General features: G+C 36.8%; 2 protein-coding genes across 5 annotated transcripts; one reads left to right on the top strand and one right to left on the bottom strand.

Moving 5' to 3' along the window:
• Nucleotides 1-474: 474 nt before the first annotated feature.
• Nucleotides 475-14,811, top strand: moto (minamoto). 2 transcript variants are annotated; one of them, XM_079605494.1, is made up of 8 exons: nt 475-703; nt 1,195-1,308; nt 1,644-1,783; nt 6,275-6,388; nt 7,501-9,226; nt 9,466-9,600; nt 11,197-11,377; nt 13,477-14,811. In XM_079605494.1, the coding sequence occupies exons 1-8, from the start codon at nt 698-700 to the stop codon at nt 13,677-13,679; spliced, it is 2,619 nt and encodes an 872-aa protein (XP_079461620.1). In that variant the 5' UTR covers nt 475-697; the 3' UTR covers nt 13,680-14,811. The 2 variants fall into 2 exon arrangements, with proteins under 2 accessions (XP_079461620.1, XP_079461621.1); XM_079605495.1 differs by having other exon boundaries at nt 567-703; nt 7,504-9,226.
• On the bottom strand, nt 14,771-20,484 carry ccdc43 (coiled-coil domain containing 43). 3 transcript variants are annotated; one of them, XR_013796743.1, is made up of 7 exons: nt 19,737-20,481; nt 19,230-19,320; nt 18,099-18,234; nt 17,913-17,959; nt 17,471-17,691; nt 15,740-15,877; nt 14,771-15,430 (listed from the first exon to the last, which is right to left on the bottom strand). XR_013796743.1 is itself a non-coding variant. In XM_079605766.1 (6 exons), exons 1-5 carry the CDS (start codon nt 19,908-19,910, stop codon nt 17,504-17,506), a joined length of 636 nt encoding a protein of 211 aa, XP_079461892.1. In that variant the 5' UTR covers nt 19,911-20,481; the 3' UTR covers nt 14,771-15,430; nt 17,471-17,503. The 3 variants fall into 3 exon arrangements, 2 of the variants coding, with proteins under 2 accessions (XP_079461892.1, XP_079461891.1); XM_079605766.1 differs by lacking the exon at nt 15,740-15,877; XM_079605765.1 differs by having other exon boundaries at nt 14,771-17,691; nt 19,737-20,484.
• Nucleotides 20,485-21,099: the final 615 nt, after the last annotated feature.

The raw sequence follows: 21,099 nt of genomic DNA, 5'->3' as shown, positions 1-21,099 counted from the left end.
TTTTGTGTTGTCAGTGACATTCATCAAATGTTATTGCTTTATTTCTTATTTTTTGCGGTTATTCTTTTTAAATTAAATGTATTTCTTATATTTTGCATTTTTAAAATAAGTTTAAAATCAAAAGGTTAGTAACATTGATAATAGTGTTGACATATTGAGGATATGAATATACAAACAAAGGAATGTAGCATTTATTTATAATATATTATTTATGTTTATTAAGAAAATTCGAATTAAGAAATAAAAATAAGAAAAGAAAGAAAGCGAGAGAGAAAAAAAGATCAATAGAACATTAATTCATTTCATGAAAAAAAAAAAAATCCTGAAAATCCCTGTGTCATGTAATTTCTTCTGTGTTCGAGTGCGTTGCTAAGCGTGACTGCTGCAACTCTGTACGCGACCATTAGATTGATTCTGATTGGCTAATTGAAGCCGGTTTAGCCAATAGAACTGTCGGCTCGAGACCGCAAAGGCTTCGCGGGTACATCGGTGAAGAGACACGGGCGAGGTTACGCGATCTTCTCCGAGAAATTTAACTTACGTCAAAGAATTTGGCCCGTCGTGAGGTCGACGTCTTTAATTTATTCTCACATTAAATCATCTGATTAATTAGAACAATCGTGAACAATATATATTTATACTTTATATCATTAGTAATTTATAGAGAGAGGCCCCCTGCCAGCAGAGTTCATTGTCAATGGAGGTAAGAGCTTGTTGTTCTGAGGAAAAACTTTTGGCTAGTTCACTTTTTCTGTCTGCTTGTTAAGTTAACTTGGTTACCGACCGAATAACGTTACATATATTACGAAGTGTACACATAGACTACCCAATTAAAACATCCATTAGCATAGTAAGAAAAGTATTAGGCATCGACTCAAGTATCGACTCATGTTTAACTAACGTTACGTTATATGGAGAACATATAACGTTATGTCGTATCACCAGGCGAAAGAAAATCCGCCCAAGGCCTCGTTTGACTAGATTTAATGTACAAAAAGTCACTTGGCACGTGTTGATAATTATATATAACATGAACATGTATGTTGGGGTGTGTGTGTTATTTGTCATGACATTATTGTCGATTTTTTTATATAGTGTAATTTTTACCCGTATGCATTATAAAATAATAACTTTCTTCCCTGTACATTAGCACATCATTCAGACATATTCATATAATTTTCTCCTGTGTTTAAGGTTAATAATGCAGTGAAAAACAAAATCAATGTGGATACAAATGGAGCAAGAACGGTCTTTGATCGCTTTCATGGTTCAGTTCCAGACTCCTACTTCTCCACCCACAAGCCTCAAGTGAGAAGACCTTCATACTGTCGTTCAAACTGTCAATACATCAAAAATATATTTTTTAAAAGAATACAATTATGATTTTAGAAAATTTATTTGCCATTTTACCGATATGCAATTTGCTTGTACGTCTCAATGTATAGTAATTGGAGCTACTTTTAGCTGTTATTTAGATAAAGATGTCAGATATCAGTCTCCGCCTTAAAATACCATGTGATTTTGAATAGCTTTCCAAATATTGATGGGTATTTTTCGTTTTTGAAAATACTTTAAATGTATATATTTTTTTATATATTTTTTATATGCCTTTTACCAACAAATGCTGTGTTCTTCAATTGTAGAATAATTTCAGTGACAGCAGATTCTTCAACTCGTTCTCGGACTCCACGTTGCAAGACTGCGCACCACTACCTTATACAGTTTGGCCAACTCAGGAAGACTGTAAATCAGTGGATTGGCCTCAAGTCATGCCTAATAACAGGTTTTTTTTTTATTTTGACACATATTAATAATACTTTATTTGGAAGCAACTGCAAGTTGTGACCCTGGACCACAAAACCAGTCACATGTCGCACGGGTATATTTGTGGCAATAGCCAACAAAACACTGTATGGGTCAATATTATTGATTTCTCTTTTATGCCAAAAATCATTAGGATATTAAGTAAAGATCATGATACATGAAGATATTTTGTAAATTTCCTACCTTAAATATATAAAAAATTTATTTTTGTGAGTGGATGCAGCACAATAGCGAACAGAAATGGAAACCTTTAAAGGCGATTTTCTCAATATTCAGATTTATTTGCACACTCAGATTCCCGGTTTTCAAATAGTTCAAATAGATTTTGGCCAAATATTGTCCTATCCTAACAAACCATACATCATAGGAAAGCTTATTTATTCGGCTTTCAAAATTAAAAAAATATACACATAATACTGGTTTTGTGGTCCAGGGTCACATATTAACAGTTATATTAACTGTAATCCAAAAGGGGTTTGATATTAAATAGCAAGCAAGCCAATTTTATTTAGGCAAACAAATCAATGCAGTTGCAAAGTGCTTTACAGGCAAGAAAGAAACAATAGATACAAAAGTTAGTATATATTTTTTTTAAATAGACCCATTAAAATACAAGAATAAGAATGAAGTTTATGAGGATTCAAATATAAAATAAGTAACTAAAAATGAAGAAAAATATATAAAGCATTATAAGACATTACATGAAGGCCAGCCTAAAAAAATATGTTTTTAATTTAGATTTAAAACCAATAATATTTTATCTTATTAGTCTTTGCAGTGTTTCCTCTAGGATTTTTTCCAGTTGTGGTGGCACGCCTATCGCCTGTGGGCGATTCCCATTGAACCTTACCCAAGAATCACGAGCACTTACACACAGGCCAGTTTCTGAGGAATTGAAAAATTAAAACCAACCATCTCCATCAAAACAAATTATGCGAGATATTTATTTGCAAAGATATAAAGTGCCACAGTAAGAGAAGGCTATATTCATAATATATGGCAAAAATACTATTATAAATTAGTTTAGTGGATAATACATAAGCAAAAGTTATTTTAGAAAAATCGTGAATGCACAATCATTTTATAAAATCTGAACATTTAGTGAGAAAAACATTAAGTGGAGAACAAATAAATGGTAAAGTGTTCCACCTTGCTCTTTGTATTGTTACAAAATACTTAGATGAAGAACAAGTACAGTAGGAAGTAAAATACTTAGATGAAAAAACAAGTTCTGAGCACGACTGTGTATGTATATATATATATATATATATATTATATATATATATACACAGTCATGCTCAGAATTGATCATACCCCTGGTAAATATGATAAAAAATGGCTGTAAAAAATAAATCTGCATCGTTTATCCTTTTGATCTTTAATTTTAAAAAAAAGGCAAAAATCTAACCTTTCATTTAAATCACATTATGAAATAAATGTTTTTCTCCACACGTTGGCCACAATTATTAATACCCCTAGAATTTTTTATGAGTAAAATATCTCTGAAGTATATTCCCATTAATATTTACCTTTTTTTTTGCACACCAGGGTGACTAGGAACATGAAATTGTCCAGCCATGACTTCTTGTTTCACAGGAGTTTAAATATGAGGAAAAACAAAGGCCAAATTCCCTTAATCATCCATCACATGAGTAAAATCAAAGAATATAGTTGATGTGTAATAATGATGTGCAGCAAAAGATTGTTGAGCATCACAAAATAGAAAGTGGTTGTAAGAAAATAGCTGAAGAATTGAAAATCCCCATTTTGACCAAACCGATTTTTTACAGTCTATGATTAGACCGTTTGTTTTTTATTTTAAAAAAGCGTGTTATTTTGAAAGCGTGTTACAGGCTATATATGTTATAGTCAGATATGACGGTGTGCTACAACACGTATCACCGCAGATGATCTATTCATCAAGCCAACGTGCAAACTATCGCAAATCAAAGTGAAAGTAAGTCGCAGACGCTTTAACACACAATAATAATAATCTTCATTAAAAGTAAAGAAACAAAATTATCTTACCAGGGCTGCCGCTCTCTCTTATTGCAGTCTTTGATGTTAGCTGATGATCAATAAAATGCAGCTCATATCTGTTGCTTTCGATGACATTAAATCCATTAAATCTGCATATAGCGCAGGAATTGAAGATCGGATTTATATCAGGTTTAAACCACATTTAGGCCTATGTGACCAGGTGTAATCTGGTAATAGATATTCGAATATATTCGAATACATAGGCTGGAATTTGATATCCGTTCGAATTTGATTTTTCTCAAAAGTGACCGCCCTAGTTGTCAGACACGACTGGAACTTCAAACGGCACAGAGTTCTGTGGTCAGATGAAACTAAAAAAATAGCTTTTTGGCAGCAAACACGCTAGATGGGTTTGGTGCACACAAGGATAAAAAGTACCCCATGTGTACAATTTAATATACCGTTGGATCGTTGATGTTGTGGGCATATTTTTCTGCTGGAGGTCCTGGACTTCTTGTTCAGATACATGGCATCGTGGATTCTATCAAATATAAAAGAAATCAATATAGAAGTCTTATAATGGGCCGTAGTTGGATCTTCCATCAGGACACCGATCCAAAACAAACATCAAAATCAACACAAAAATTTGTTACGGAGCACAAAAAGAGCAAACACGGAGCAGAACATTGAGCAGAGAGTGCAGCGCGCCGACACACACACACACGGAACGGAGAGCGCGGCGCGCACACGGAGCGGAAAAGACCCGCTCGTGAAGTTACTAAACAAGCTGCGTGAGAGTGAATGAAACCTGATCGTTTCATTGCATATTTTTGGCTTATATTTTCGGCCTTTTTTCTCTTTCGGCCAAAAACCGAACATGACATTTTCAGCCGATAATTTTCGCGATGCGCTGTTTGAATGCTGAATGGAGAGTGACTGAGGAGAGATAAGTTTCCATTAACTTTAACTTAACGACTTAAATATTCATTAGTACCTCACATTAAGCTATTGAATGGCTCCAGAAACCTTGTAATATAGTGCACAAAACCCTTTTGGTGCTTTACAATGTTTTATGAATTTAGTGGGGCTTAACTATGACACAGAATAGTGCGCACAATATCGGACGTTACTGAGAAGCTGCAGCCGTGGCGGGAAGATTTTTGGTGTGGCGGCCCGCCACCACAGAATGAATGTAGCGGAAACACTGCAGTATTTTGGATTAATTATAGTTGATTAATTGTAGTCTTTGGTAGACCAGAAAAGAAGGCATTACAATAGTCAAGCCTGCTATTTATAAATGCATGTATTAATTTTTCTGTGTTGCTCAGAGAAATTGTCTTATTTTAGCAATGTTCTTTAACTGCTAAAATGCTGTTTTGGTAATATTACAGACATGAGCATTAAAATTTAAATCAGAGTCAAAGACAACACAATTTTTCAGAACTTGGCTTGGGGTTAATCCCAGTATATTTAGTTTAGGGGTCAATTTATTTTTCTGATCTTTTGATCCAATAATCAAAACTTAAATTTTATCTTGGTTGAGTTGTAAGATTTTTTTTTTGACATCCAGTCATTTATGTCTTGGATGCAATTTGCAAGTGAATCAATTTGACCCAGTGTCATCAGGAGACACGGCTACATATAACCAGAGCCCGTCTACGTAGAGCCTGGCCACTCCCTATTAAGTCCTATTGTACCGAATTTTGGTTGTAGTTTCACTGGGGGCGATCGCCCATGAGTGCAAAATGAATGGGAGTCTATGGAGCTAGACGGCTAAATTTGTCTCTTTCACCCGATTGCTGTTGAGAAATCTCGGATTTGATTGAAGGTTTTGCAAGTTCAACATGGGTTATAGGTCGAAAGTTGAATGAACGAGTACTTATGTCCTTTCGGTTTCTTACAGGTTGAGTTGTTGTTGCCCATAACACGCTAGCATTCTGCTAATGAACGGTGATTGGTCAGTGAAGGACTGATTACGACCAGAGATACCGCTTGATGGCATCGTGGCATCCGAAGCGGGAACAGAATGTATTCTAGCAGAAACTCTTCTAGCACATGTTTACCTGTCAGCTGTGTTGTCGATGCCACGAGAGAAAAGAAAGTGCAGAGCGCGAAAGCACCACAGTGACTGAAGGATTGCCGTAAAGCAGTATCTCTGGTCGTACGATGTGTATGAGGTTATTGACATTTTTAAAGACTTTTTAAAGCAAATAAGTGACTAAAAAATCTAACACCCAGCAATGTGTAATTTCTTTGCATCTCCTTTCGAATACAACATTCAAATTACTAGACAAAAAATTATATCCTGAGGAAAGTGGATTTTGAGGGGTATAGCTCCATAGACCTCCATTCATTCTGCACTCGTCCTGTGAGCGCCCTCATATGGAACCAGAGTGGAAACAGAGTTCTCTCCATATTAGACATTCTTTGATATAACTGTGTATCTAATGCTAATGTTTGTTTTGCATAGAAATCTGGTAGATGCCAGTAATTGTGGGAGTGAGGCTGATCTTTATGGATTAGTGTCAGACATCTTGGAAGATCCAGATTCACTGGACCCATACTCCTCATACGTCTCAGAGAAGTAAGGCCCTCTTGATTTGTGTATCAGAAATTAACCTGTAATGCTAATCATTAATAATAAGTGGAAAATTGCTAATTTCTGATTCAAATGACTTTAGAAAAAAACTATAATTTTACAAGGCTGCCAATGCAATTAAAGGGATGGTTCGGAGTAATTTCAACATAGGGTCCTTTGCACCATGACCTCGAGCCAAACACCCCCAGAAGCTTTTTTTCCCTTGGTCGAACATTATTAAAGTTAGAGCTTATTTAGAGATATCAGCTAATAGCTTAGTGCAGGCGCTAATGGATCCAAGGTTGTATCTTGTAAATTAGGCCACTAATAATGCCCAGAATGGTACCAAACTTCTACAGTAGTACAAATAGGTTCTGTACTCATAAAACGAGGCATTGGAAAGTTTGTAAGTACATCAGGAGTTTATTTAAATAACACTTGCCTGATGGCTTATGCTACTGCTAACCCGGACATCGAGGTCAAGTTTTTTGGTATATTCAAATTTTTTAATTATTTTATCCGAAGTTTTGACAACTTAGTTTTAACTAATAATGGTTGCAAACTGGTACTACCAACAAAATATTAGTGCATTCCTGGAACTTGGCGTCGTTACACTACATCCTTATGCATCGCTTTCTGCCAGGACTTTTGCAGGCTTTTCCCAAATCAAGTGACCTTGACGTCAATGCACGAGAATTACGTTGTTGAAAACAAAAGTAAAAGAGTGATGCGTGTTCATTGCATTTTACTGTGATGAGAGTTTCGTGTCTTGAAAATGGACACAGGCCAGGAACATGCAACAAAACCGTCACGGTGGATAAAAGGTATCTGAGCATGTCTGAGTTTTGTCGAGAGCCGGAGGCGGCACGAAATTGGCCGGAGGCGGCCGCCTCGTAATTCTCTATGCAGGAAAAATCCTGATGAATGTTGGTTGTGTCAAATCATATACATGACTGTATAGCGTAAAACAATTTATTTTTTGTGTTAACATGTTATGTCAGTTTTAGTAATTTTATAATTTAATCCAAACATCCACCAGCTTTCTTTAAGCTTGTTGTGTGAACTTGATGCACAACAAAATCTTTTATATATATTTTTTGTTGTTTAACTGTTTTTAGCAGGCTACCATCTAGTCTGAAAGGTGTCTGGTCTCCAAAGTTAACAAGAGAGGATAGCATGCAGTACTTCAATAATGATGTGCAGATGCCACCCATTTCTGGATTCCCATCAAACCAGACTTGTCCTAAACCCATGATCAATGTCTGTCCTCAGACAGCAGGCAGAGAATCTCATCAGTGGGCTGAACTTCAGAATTACAATGGTTTTGATGCTTGTTCACCTCCCTGTAATTTCACCTCCTGTAATGGAGAGGCTGATGCATATTCTCCTCAAGATCTCCCTCGCCCCCCAGGCCTGAACACACCTCCAGCGTTAAGCTCTAACCTTTACCAGACCAGGGCAAGTAAACCTGAGCATATTACACCAGAGAAGGATGAAGGATACCGCAGCACCACTAACTGCCTGTCTGATTATATAAGCACTGTCAACAACTACTGCTGCCCTCCACAAAAAATGGATGACTCCTATTTCAGTTCATCTCATGAATTTTCATCTGTGAGCAAAGATAAAATGAGAAACTCCCAATCTTTCTCTGTGCAGGATGTCAGTAAACTGGCCTTTCTCTTGGCAGAGCAGGATATGAACTACTGCAGAGAATCAAATGGGCTTTTAACACAGAGGAATCCAGAGGAAATCATGGCAGACCAGAAGAGTCATCCTTATCAAAGGATGTCAGAGCTTATTACTCAAACTCCAAATTTTAAGAGAGAGGTGACCCGCGACCATTTGGACCAAAAAGCTAAAGCGGAGGATCTAAAGACTCTTTTACAAAATCATTATACTACAAATGAATTTTCAGGGTTTGTGCAACCTAAACCTTTTTCACCTACCATCGTAGCTCCAACCTTGCACCCAAACAAAGAAGCCATTCTGATAGGAAGCAGCACAGCTCAAACTGGTGTAAAGCAGTTCCAGCCTGTCCAGTCAAACCATTATCAAATCCAAGCTAACATTTCAGCAAAGACCAACAGCAAGAATGGATCACAGGGGTTTGCAAAGCTCACGTCCACGTCTGGAGCTTTTCCATTACATCCTTCTCAACAGTTGTTCCAGGCTGCAGCGAGAGTCCCGGCTGATTTGAGTCAAGGGAATGCAGTAAATCGACATGGTGCAATAGGCCAGGTCAGTTTTGAAAGTTTAAGGAAGAAAGCAGGAAATGTGGACATTACAGATTTTGACCTCCAGCTAGAGAACAACAGGTCGGCGACAGGCCTCATGGTCGATGGGCATTTTAGTCAGCGATTAAGCATGAAACCCACAGTTCCTGGTTTCCTGAAAGAAGCAGACAAAAAAACAGGACTTCTGCAGAGTCCATACCAGGGGCTGGGCAGTATGTACGGAGGACAAATGAGATACAATGGAGCTAGTTCAAACTCAGCCAAAGCAACACCATCACAGCATTTCCCTTTCCTATATCAGATGGGTGATCCCAGAAATAGTGCATGCCAACCAATTCAGTCACAACACCCACTGCCCTACTGCTCTGCGTCCCTCATCGACAGGAATGAACGTCTGCCTGCTGAAGATATTTCACCCTTCAGCCCCTATCTACAAGAATATATTGGGCTGAGCCAAGCATCAGGATATGGGTCGTTCTCTGGGTTTCTATCTGCCATGACTTTGCCAAAGTTTGGCAAGGCACTCGGAAGCCCCAACAGTCAACTACACTTTTACCTGGAGGAATGTTACGAGCAGTGGAGGATGCTGGAAAGAGAGAGAAAGAATGTAAGTGTGATGTTCTTGAGACATGAGGGTATTCATGCATTTCATTCATGAATTTTCAAGTATTATAGCCAAACCAGAGCATTTTTTTTAAAGAAAATAATTTATAGATTACTTTATCACTGCTTCTGTCTTGGTGAATCATGCTATTAAATTACCATGTAGTTTGCATACTGAACTATATTTATTTCACTAGCATTATGAGGTAAGAAACTAATGTAATATGGTATTCTTTCTGACAGGCAGAAGCTGTTCTTACAAAGACTTACCCAGGAAAATGTGTGTCCATGATGACCAATAGCGTTTTACCCAAAATGCCTCCAAACCCATCCAGAGTGGACAGGCTCATTGTAGACCAGCTGCGTGAACAGGCCAGGGTCAGCTTTCTGTCCAATATTTTTCATAAAACTCTAGCTGAGGGTTTTTAAACAGTGGCCCACAAGAGGGTGCTAAGCGTGTCTGCCAAAAAAGTGTAAAAATGAAAACAAAATAGTAATACATAAAGGAAAATATTTTATGTAAAATATTATTACTGTAATATAATTGTACCTTCAAAAATCATGAAATCTATGAAATCATGAAAGAATTTTTATTAGATTTTATAATTTTTTGATTTTATTCTGTTGGTATCCATAGTTTTATGTTGTCTTCAGGTTTTGCAACAGTATATCTAACATGGTGGGTGGGAAAAATAAACTTTTGTCAACTTAATAGAATGTAAATATTTGACACATATGTATATTTTTATTTTGTACTGACTGTATGTGTGTGTGTATATATATATACACATATACACACATATATATATATATATATATATATTAGGGCTGCACAATGTATCATTTAGCATCGATATCGCGATGTGCGCATCCGCGATAGTTACATCGCAGGATGTGCGATGTAGTATAGGGTTCGTAGTTGATCCGTGATCCGTACAAGCTAGCTGTCCCCCTGTTCGGAAAGCATGTGATTTACAGATTAATTGCAAAGTTTAACCGTCAGAGTGAGTTTATCATTTGCATGTGTTTTTAAGTCCTGTCAGTTTAAACATCAAGTGCAAGACGACTGGACATTGACCGCTGTTTTGCGTGCACACACACACAGCCATGCAGACAGCACATGAAGTTCGTGAACACCGAATTCCCTTCCCTTTCTTATCTATTTGTGCTTGAACGGAAGTCGGAATGCCCGTCTCGACGAGTTTCCTCGTAAACACAGTCGGTTATGAGTTGTAAACAGAAAGAAAACGGATTTTTGTCATTACCGGTGTTGGATATTATGTGCATTCGTCTTAAAGTGACAGCAGTCCATATACCCGCAGCTGCATGTGTCACCACAAATAATCAAACAACAAAAGAGAAAAGTACTGTTGTTGCTTAAACAGAAATAAACTGAATTGATTATATGAATCATATTTAATTTATACAGTGAATACTATGCAGTTTTATTTTACATTTGATTATTCAATATCTGTACCTGAATACAGTAATTTACCTGAAAAACACAAAGCACTGCTTATTTCATCTGTCTTTGTTCTATTGTATTAATTTATGCTTGAAATTCGTTTATAATTTTCTATGCAGATGTACTACACTACAAAATTACCCCAATCATCCTAGAATGATTAATTCTTTACAAAAAGAACAATTCAAATCATCAGGTGAAATTGTTTTCATATCGTAATATATATCGCAGAAAAACAAAATATCGTAATGTCAGTTTTTTCCAATATCGTGCAGTCCTAATATATATATATATATATATATATTTGAAGACAACAAAAATGTCCTTTACAAAGGGATCATCATTTTGGGGGGGTATATGGGATGAAAATGTTTTCTTTTTTAACCCTGCTTTTGCCAACTTTATTATTTTGTGATCTTATATTCTAGAGTTAAATTGACATTGATTTAGACTTGTACAGATGAGAGGTTTCTTCCATATTATAATGCAAAATTGCCTTGTGTTTGTAGCTGGCAGGTTTGCTTGGCAAGATGGAACAGTTGCGGAGTTTTCCGTTTCATGCTAATATCAGCTCAGCTTTGGACAGGCATCTCGAGGTCATCTACATCACTCAGGCACGCCGCAAGGACGAATTCATCAATGCTAACAGCAGACAGAGGCAGCCAGCGGCCTTCTTTCGAGAGGACAGGGGTTAGTAATAATGCACTATAACATATATAACAAAAAACAGGAAGTACACATCTTGTGTAAACTAGTGTAAAGCCACAGTACTAAGAAAGTGGAAGATGACCGGGCCTGCAATGGGTATTTCCTTCTCAACCTGTTGCTTAGTTAGCGTAGGTGTATATTGTGCTTATATAATGTGTATCACAAGGTGAAAGACATAAAATAATAAAGGTTATGGAAATAAAATAATCCCAACCTATTACTGTGCGTTCACACTGCTGTCGGCGAGAGCGTCAAAGTGGCCGGAAGTCATTTATTTTTTAATGTGAGCCGGCGGCGAGAAGCAGCGCGGTGCATTTTGGACGTCCTCCGGTTGAGAGGATTCCAGAGAACGCAGTCCTGTAAACTTTGGTTCCGACCACATTAGTTCCCCAGCAAAATGGAGGAGAGGTTGATCATGTGAATTTGATAAGAAGGCGTGCAACACTATTTATAGGCAACATTTTCATGCTAGAATGCTTGTTTTTCTGTGGGAATGCAAATTAGACTAGAACTTAAAAGAACACACTGACTTTTTGGGACTTTAGCTTATTCACCGTATCCCCCAGAGTTAGATAAGTCCATACATACCCTTTTCATCTCTGTGCGTGCCGTAACTGTTTGACGCACCCACCGCTAGCTTAGCACAAAGACGAGGTTAACGGCTCCAGCTAGCATACTGCTCCCAATAAGTGACAAAATAACGCCAACATTTTCCTATTTACATGTTGTGATTTGTATAGTCACAGCGTGTACAAATAACAAGGTCATATGAGACACAGCCATCCTAAACCGTATACATACTGGGAACCAGTGTTTGGAATAACGCCGTTTAAAAGAACGGCGTTAGGTAACGACGTTATTTTTTCAGTAACGGGGTAATCTAACTAATTACTTTTCCCGTCGTTACAACGCCGTTAACGTTACTGGACGTTAAATGCGGTGCGTTATATATACATTGATTGAATAAACTGTATAATCCGATTCCGATCCCTGGCTCACAGCTAGTGAGGAGGTGGGTTAATAACGATGTAAGCGATTATGATTGGCTAAGGCAGAGTCATGTTTCATGGTAGCCAATCAGAGCCAGTGTTTTTACACACATGCCAGCACACGCGTCAGGCGCCACACACACACACACAACCGCTAAACAGATTTGACAGAGCAGCAGAGATGGCGAGTCAGGAGCAATCCGATGAAAAGTTGGTGGAGATATAAGCACTACTTCAAATTCATTGTGGTCAAAGGCAAGAACGTGCATGTAATGTGTACATTATGTCCAGGAGCGAAGACTTTGTCGACATCCGTTGTAAGCAACTCTAATTTAATGAAGCATCTCACATTGACACGCGCATCTACAAAGCTAGTGGCAAAAAACACCGATACCTCCACCACAGATGCAGAGAGAGTTTGATTTAATTTGCTAGAGTTAAATGCACTTTATATGGTGTAACTGTTTACTTTTCTTACAAAGATAATACTTGAAGTGCAGGATAAACCTCTTGCTGTCTGTCGACGTGCAATAAATATCGAAAGTTATGTACAAACACCCGTCTGTTCTACTCATTTCAACTGACTTGTGAAAACTGCTCACAAAAATCCAAATTCTTTGGATTATAGCAACTTTTTTTTTTTTACAGTAACGCAAATAGTTACTTTCCCTGGTAATGAGTTACTTTTATTATAGAGTAATTCAGTTACTAACTCTAGTTAGTAGTGAGTAACTATAACTAATTACTTTTTTAAAGTAACGTTCTCAGAAGGTGAAGCACTGCTACTTATCATTATCAATCACGTCACCGGCCTCGTCCTGCTCACCACAACGATTAACATGCTTGTTTGCTTTGCGGCCCCTTTAAATAAAGTTTAAAAAAAGACCAAGTATTTGATCTACATCCACGAATCTTTGCCAGAGCACATTTTTACGCTATCGCCGGTGGCGGTGTGAACGCACAATTATAATATAAAGTATTATGTTCAGTTAATTTGCAGTATTTGCTGATGATGTTTTTAGAGTATATTCAACACACACTCTTCCTTAACTTCCTTATCACACTATTTATTTTGTATTTCAAATCCCACAGAGATACTTCTGCTGGCTTCTGCAGTGAAGGACATGTGCAGCAGCACCAGAAAGGCCCGAACTGCTCTCTGGTGTGCATTACAAATGACTTTGCCTAAAACAAGCAGTTACCTAGAGGAGAGACACGTGAAAGGTGCCTGCTCCCCTTTTGGCCTAGACAGTCCTGAGCAGCGCAGCTTGGAGAGAGTACTGACTACCCTGTGATCACTTTCTGGCAGGTATACAGTCTTTGTGTGTGTGTGTGTTTCCGACACAAAGTAACATCGATCTAACCTGTACAAAAAGGCATAAGAGGTGATAGGATTGCATTTTTAGAGGAATGAATGAGTTATTTAAGTTATTCCACTATAGTGATACATTAGGCTCAGTTGTGGGCAGCAGATGGAATTCTTGGTTCATTAATATTTATCAGTCTTCTGTGAAAACCACCAATCAGATTATAATCAAATTCTCCAAAATACATGGAATTATGGCAGTAAGATCAATATTGAACTATTTGTCAAAGGACCCCAGAAGAGCTGCCAGTAAAAACAAGGTGTTTTGAGAGAGTATGAAAGTTTGATTCAACAACTGTCAAAGAAAGAGAGATGAAATCAGAAGGACCTTTTAACTGGCTAATGGTGATAATGGTACAGAATGCGCAGCAAGAGTAAGGTCTGTGGCTTTGGAGGATAATGGGATATTTTTGCCCAGTTGACAGGAATGTATAAATAGTTACATAGGAAACAAAAAAGTGTTAATGTTTTTTTGTCAGTTTAATTAGTGTCTCCTACAACCTATACAAAATACTCAGCTAATTTTAGGTCCGCTGATACACATATTCACAAAATCAAAAACAGTATTTATGAACAGCAGGACGTGTTCTAGTTTTCCTGTTATTATTTACTTATTTATTTGTGCATGATCTTCTTGATGTCAGCACTTGGTTTTTAGTGGTCTCACTGAATAAGCAATGATAATCACAAGTCTTTTGTTTTTGGAAAATCTGAACGTGATTTTATTTATTTGCAATTTATCTAAATTCTGAATTGAACTCAAGATATCAGTCACTATTTTTCAGTATGTGTATGTGGTCAATCTGTCTGTGATGTAACTCATTTGAGGATATATTGAGTTGCTGAGAATAACATCATTCATAGACTGAAATAAATGATGTGAACAACCCGTTACTGGCAAATGTTAGACTGACATTGTTCATACGACGTGTGCTTGTACTGTTTTGTTTCATTGCCCTTGCTTTTGTTCAAGTTTAACAATTAAAATAACACAGCAGTGAAGTCCCAGAACTCAAAGACTGGTGCGTAAAACTACTGTTTATTTAATTAAACATTGATCCAAAATACAATGTTAATCAATGAATGTTGCCTTAATTAAAAAAGCAGATCCCTGTCGTTATAAAATGAAATCACTTGTAAAATAATCCAGTAAAGCTGGTATATTTTTCTGAATTTGTTCACTTGGAATAATAAACGTTTTAAAACAGTGTCGCCATCAACTCACCAAAAACAGCTGGTTGGCTAAATAATGAAAGCCATTTGTAAACAAGACCTTTTCTCTCATTCAGTTCTGAAAATCCTAGGCAAATATTATTTTTTTCCTTAAATCAAGCAGTTTTGGGAATAAACATTACTGAAGAGTGTACCTCATTAGGTGGTTTCCATCATAAAATAATTTGGACGTCGTTCCCCTGAATATGGTCAAGAAACAGATTTGACCTTTACAACATTTAAATTGTATTGATGTAATAAGAAAAACATGAGGTAAGCAAAGCAGTGTTTGTATAGATGAGAACAGATTGTACAACAGTTTTACCAGTCATCAGTATTCAAGAGTTAGAGCTCGTATTGCATAAATAGAAGATCATTTGAGAAATTTGAACAGCTTTCAAGCAATCAGCAGTGACACCCAGAGAATACAAACTATAGCTTCTGATGTTCCTTTTGGACAAACCGAATCTGTGGATAAAAAAAGCATCTACCATTGGCCTTGCAACATCCCATTTAAAAATCACATTTGTAAAACCTGCATATGACACCAAGTGTATAATATAAAAAGGCAGAACTACATTCTCTCTGACTCAAGTTAACTGGTCACATTAGTCAAGAGTGAACACTTACATTTACACAGCTCAATTTATTGTATCAATTTTGGAATATTTTAGCGTACAAAATTTGTATTATTGTTGCTCTGATAAAAGAATGCTTAAATCACATGATCTTCCAAGCTAACAGACAATAAAGGTTTAAAGATATCAGTTTGCTTACAGTGCAGGCCATTGTAGTATCCGAGAGGGCAGTCTACAAGGTGTTGGCACAATATGTAGCAGCTTCAAATGAACAGTTGTCAACTGATATAGGTGCATAAACATACCCTTCTTGCATTAGGATCATCTCTTAGGTTCACTGCCATACAATAAAAATAAACCACAACTGAGACAGAAACATCCACCACACCAAAAGTCCCCCTCTCCTATTTATTGGCAATAATGATTATCCGTCTTTGAGTTGTCTGAGCCCTCTCCATATATTGCAACATGACAAGAAGGCTTCAGTTGGTTTCAGGTTGTTCTGAAAAAGCTTGTGAGCTGAATAAACAGATATATTTTTGTGTCTTGAGTAACTTTGTGTTAAAAATCACTGGAGTGCTACTAAGAAGCAGCATATGGAAAACATATAAAACAGGTTCACAGGTTATTTGAAAGTCCCCCGAGGCAATAAAAAGAGGAAATAAACTGTTTTTAGACAGAAGCATTTTGGTTATCGGCTGGTAAAGGTTAGAGTGAATCTCATGGAAACATGTCCAGGTTACTTTTCACCCTTAAAAAAAAAGAAAGTATTATTTTATTTATATATATGTACGTGTGTGTTTTATATAAAGGAACAAATTATTACAATGTGGCCACAATTTACAAAGTAAAATGAGAGAATTAATTATGTCGTGCACCTTAAATGGATAGTTCACCCAAAATGAAAATTCTGTCATCAATTACTCAGCATCATGTCGTTCCAAACATCTAAGACTTTCGTTCATCTTCGCAACACAAATGAAGATCTTTTTGATGAACATTTCTGTCCCTCCATTGACAGTGTTCCACTGACACAACCACCACTTTGACGCTTCAAAAAGTTCATATTGAGATCGTAAAACGAATCCATATGAATCAAGCGGTTTAATCAAATATTCTGAAGAGACTCGATCGCTTTATATGATGAACATTGAATTCAGGCTTTTATTCACAGTTAAACATTCATCAACTCACACATCAGTTGAGGTAAACAGAAGCTCAAGCATGTTCGCCCTATGTGCGAGAACCAATTCATGCTCGTGTTACACAGCACATTTGAGCTTCAGCAAGAAGTTTATCAATCATGTGACATGGTTGTTCAGAAATTCTAATCTCAGTTGAGCTTCTGTTTATGTTCCCTGATCAATGTTTATATGAATAAAATCCTAAATTCCAGCTATTCAGCATATAAAGCGATCGAGTTTTAGTTTTATGAATTAAGCGAATTAGTTTTATGATCTCTTTATGAACTTTTTGAAGCACCAAAGTGTCAGTTGTGTGGCTGTCAATGGAGGGACAGGAATGTCTCAGATTTCATCAAAAATATCTTGTGTTGATGAACGAAAGACGGTTTGGAACGGCATGAGGGGGGAGTAATTGATGAAAGAATCTAAATTTTTGGGTGAACTATCCCTTTAAAAAGAGGGAACAAATTAGTCAAATGTTGTAGATTTTAGGGTTAAAATATGACCCGAACATGTTGGTAGCACAGCAGCCAGCACCTGTAATAAATGAATGGGAAACGATACAATTCTCACTCAGTTTGCCGCTTTGCGATTAGTTTTGTACAAACCAAGAAATCAGCTCATTAGGCCTAACATTATCTTTCAATAAACAATATCAGACCCAAAATCGGATATGGATGCATACATTGTTAGTTGGGACAGTGTCTGCTGAGGTCTCGTTGTTTTTTCTCTTCTAGGTAAATTACCTTGGCATTATAGTCTGCAAAAGTTTTTCCTCTCTATCTTTTGCGTTCTCCCTTCTGAGTACGTTTCTTCTCTTTGTCCTTGCGCTCCTGCTTGACCAGCTTGTCTTTCTCGCGTTGCATCTTGTCCTGCTCTTTCTTCTTCTGTGCGTCCTCTCTGGCCCCGTCACGCTGCTGTTTGCGGCGGTTTAAAACATCCTCGACATTGGTGTTTTTGAACAGGGCTGGGGCTGGCAGTGAAGGGAACAGTTCATGATACATATATTTTGTCTAAATAATGTAGATCATACTGCAGCTGTTCCTACAACAGTACTGGACACTAAACAAGTACTTCAAGCATTATCAAGATATACAAGGTATATATACCATACACTTTGAACGTGACCAGAGCAGAGATATTCTCCTAGAGCGATTTTTTTTTTTTTTTTTTTTTTACAAAGGATACATTTTTCAATGGGTATTCCCATCGCGATTGGTTCCTCCTCATCTTCAGTACAAATGTTAAGGAAACTGATTCACAGCTGAACCGTGAGCTTGAGAGAGATTAAGTGATGATTTGTTCTCAACAGGGTGTCATGGAAATCAAAAAACAAGTACAGAAGAATACAACAGATATGTATTGAAAGGATATTCTTCCCCATCTGTTACATTAGCATATTGAGCCAGTAGAGCCTCTTTCCTCTTATTGGATTCCTCTGACGACACCTTCGGTTTGACTACAATCTGTGCCTGCTTCTCTATCAGACTGGCAATGGCCTGGACCCCATCTGAGATTTTAAAAAACAAGAAAGAAAAAAAATCCAAACAGTTTGCATCACTATATTTTGTCTTGTAAAATAATATAGATGGTACTATGAAAAGAATGACAACAAAAAATATTATACAAAGATTCAACAGGCAAAAAGCTCAATGAGTGTGCTCAGCCACGAAAAAAATGCAAAAAGGAAGAGAAAGTTGCCACACCACAGCTCAGAACTCTTGTTCAGAAATCATTCTAATGTGATTTGATAATTTAAAACAGCTGTGCAGCTTTGTGATTTCATTTAATTTAATTTATTATACAGGAAAATTTGAAAGCAACAGTTTAGTTACAATAAACGGGCCTGACTCAGTTTCAAAACTGTTTTACAGCAGGTTCCTGTTCTGCAGCAACATAAAACAATGATCACAATTTCGGCACATTTATACAGGACATTATTATTGACTAGACAGATACAAACAAATAAAACATTAAATACAAAAAATAATACATGAACAATCAGTGCGTGCAAGTATGACTATCAAGAAGAAACAGTTTATATGACTTTTTAAAATATGTGATGGATGATAATGTTCGAATGTGATGGGGAATGTCATTCCAAATTTTAGTGTAAATATAGAAAAAGGATTTCTGACCATAGTTATTTTTGTATGGGGGAACTGGAATGTGAGACTGACCTAGTGAAGCGTAGTGGCGTAGATGCATTTTTTCAGGATTATTTGATGAATAGAGAGTTTAAAAGAACAGCATGCATTTAAAATATAAAAATGTTAAAATATTATAAATGTCTTTACTATCATGTCTGCTCAATTGAATGTGTCCTTGCTGAATAAAAGTATTAATTTCTTTTTTTTTATTGCAATTGATATATATATATATATATATATATCAATTGCAATAAAAAAAAAAAGAAATTAATGGAGACACAAATGCACCACACTTGCAGTTTTAAGCTGCTATATGGGGCCAATGTGATTCAACTTTTCTACTGTCAGCTCTTACCCTCTGCCTGATTCTTCGCTGCAGATCTGCTGCTACACTCAGTCCACTGTTTTAGGATCTGCTGGCAAACCTCCTCAAGTGTGTCTTCTTCCTGGGAGAATAAAGTGACCTCTGTTTACCAATGTAAGTGTAAAACAAAACGTTCATGCAAAAGACTGTATTTTTGTAGTTACACTGACTTCACACCATAGCAAAGATCTATTAACAGACCTTACGTAAACCTACATCCAAATATAGTGTCCGATTTAAAGGGAAAACGTGAAATTAAGTTACTTATTTTTACTACTTAATACCGGGGAATGGCAACAAGCGTTTGATAAATTTTCACAATTTAATTGTACAAATAAATAAATATTTTTTTTAATTATTTTACAATATACAAGCGTATTTCGGGTTTATGATAAGTTTGTCGTAACAATATTTAAAGTTGACAATATTCACAACAGCAGAGGCACTCGTGTGAAAGATCTTGACAGCTGAGTTGAGCCATGCGCGTGCAGCACTGACCAGAAAAGCGGAGAGAATGCCCTGAAGAGCATCCTTCTGCTCTTCATCGTTTTCCTCTTCCTGAAGCACTCCGAGAATATATGCTCCGTAAACTTCTCGGTCTACTTCAAGGGAGTCCAACCGCTCGTTCAACCAGTTTTCAAACTCCCCGGCGATTTGTTGGGGCGCCGCCATCTTGCCTGGCTGGGGTCCTGGCAGTAAGGAGTGATGTCCGCACAGAATGCCAGACACAAATGCGGTACACTAGCTTTCAAATGAAGCATCGGTACACATACTTTTCAATGAGAAAGAATTAGTGAACTATTACATTATTACCACATGTAATATTTTCTTTTTGACATAGATTAGGTTTAGGTTGATATTCATATAACCGAGGGCCGCGAACTGTAGTGATTTTTTTTTTTTTAAATGCTCATAACTTTAAACGCATCGGCCCGGTTTCTTAGACAGGATTATGCCTTAGTTCAATGAGGGCATTTAAGTAGCTTATATAAACGTTCCTTATAAAAACCATTACTGGTGTGCATCTTGAAACGAAATGGCACTGGTATATTTTAAGATGTGTCTGTGCGTGTTGCTTTTAGTTAAAACAGCTCAAACATTAATTTTAGTCTGAGACTAGGCTTAAACTTGTCTGTGAAACCGGGGGATCATGTTTTAAACACGTCTTATTTGTATCTAGGCCGCACACGTCCTGTGTAGCAACATGAAAACAATCCAGTTGATTTTAAAACCCAAACTCACCACTAGAGGACAGTAGCTGCCAATACTTGAGACTGAAGTCACAGGTGCTTGTCCGGATTCAGGTAAAGAACTGTTGGATGCTAGCAATCTTTTCTTTTCACTTGGGAATGTTAATAAGGGTTAAAACAGTGATCTATAAAGGCATCATATCAATATGCCGAGGCCTACAATCATGGTGTGCTTGTGTTTGTTCAATAAACTGTGTAGGCTATGTAAGCTTACTGTCGCATATTTGATACATGAATTTATAAGGTTGTCACAATCTACAACATGCCTTCTGCCCTCTGAATGATAGGTCATACTTATTTTTAGCCAAGCAGTAAAAGGCCCTAGTATAACTATAACTAAATAACTATTAAATATAAGTATAACAAAAAAAAGGGGATTGTTTTATAAATTACATGTAGGCCTACAAATAACTTTTGGAGGAATATTTATTTGTACATCTATCAAACATACTATTGCAAATGTTCATATTTTTGGGCAAGAGTAACAACTGATTTTTATATGCATTTTATACAAATAGTCTGTTATACTGTTGTAAAATTCCAATGATTTGTTTAACAACAATAGCATATTTTTGTTCATTTTAAAAATTAAAATGTATTATTTTTCTCCT

This window comes from Phoxinus phoxinus (genome assembly GCF_949152265.1).
Source record: "Phoxinus phoxinus genome assembly, chromosome: 1".
In the NCBI taxonomy this organism is placed as follows: Eukaryota; Metazoa; Chordata; class Actinopteri; order Cypriniformes; family Leuciscidae; genus Phoxinus; species Phoxinus phoxinus.
This window is presented reverse-complemented; position numbering and strand designations above follow the sequence as displayed.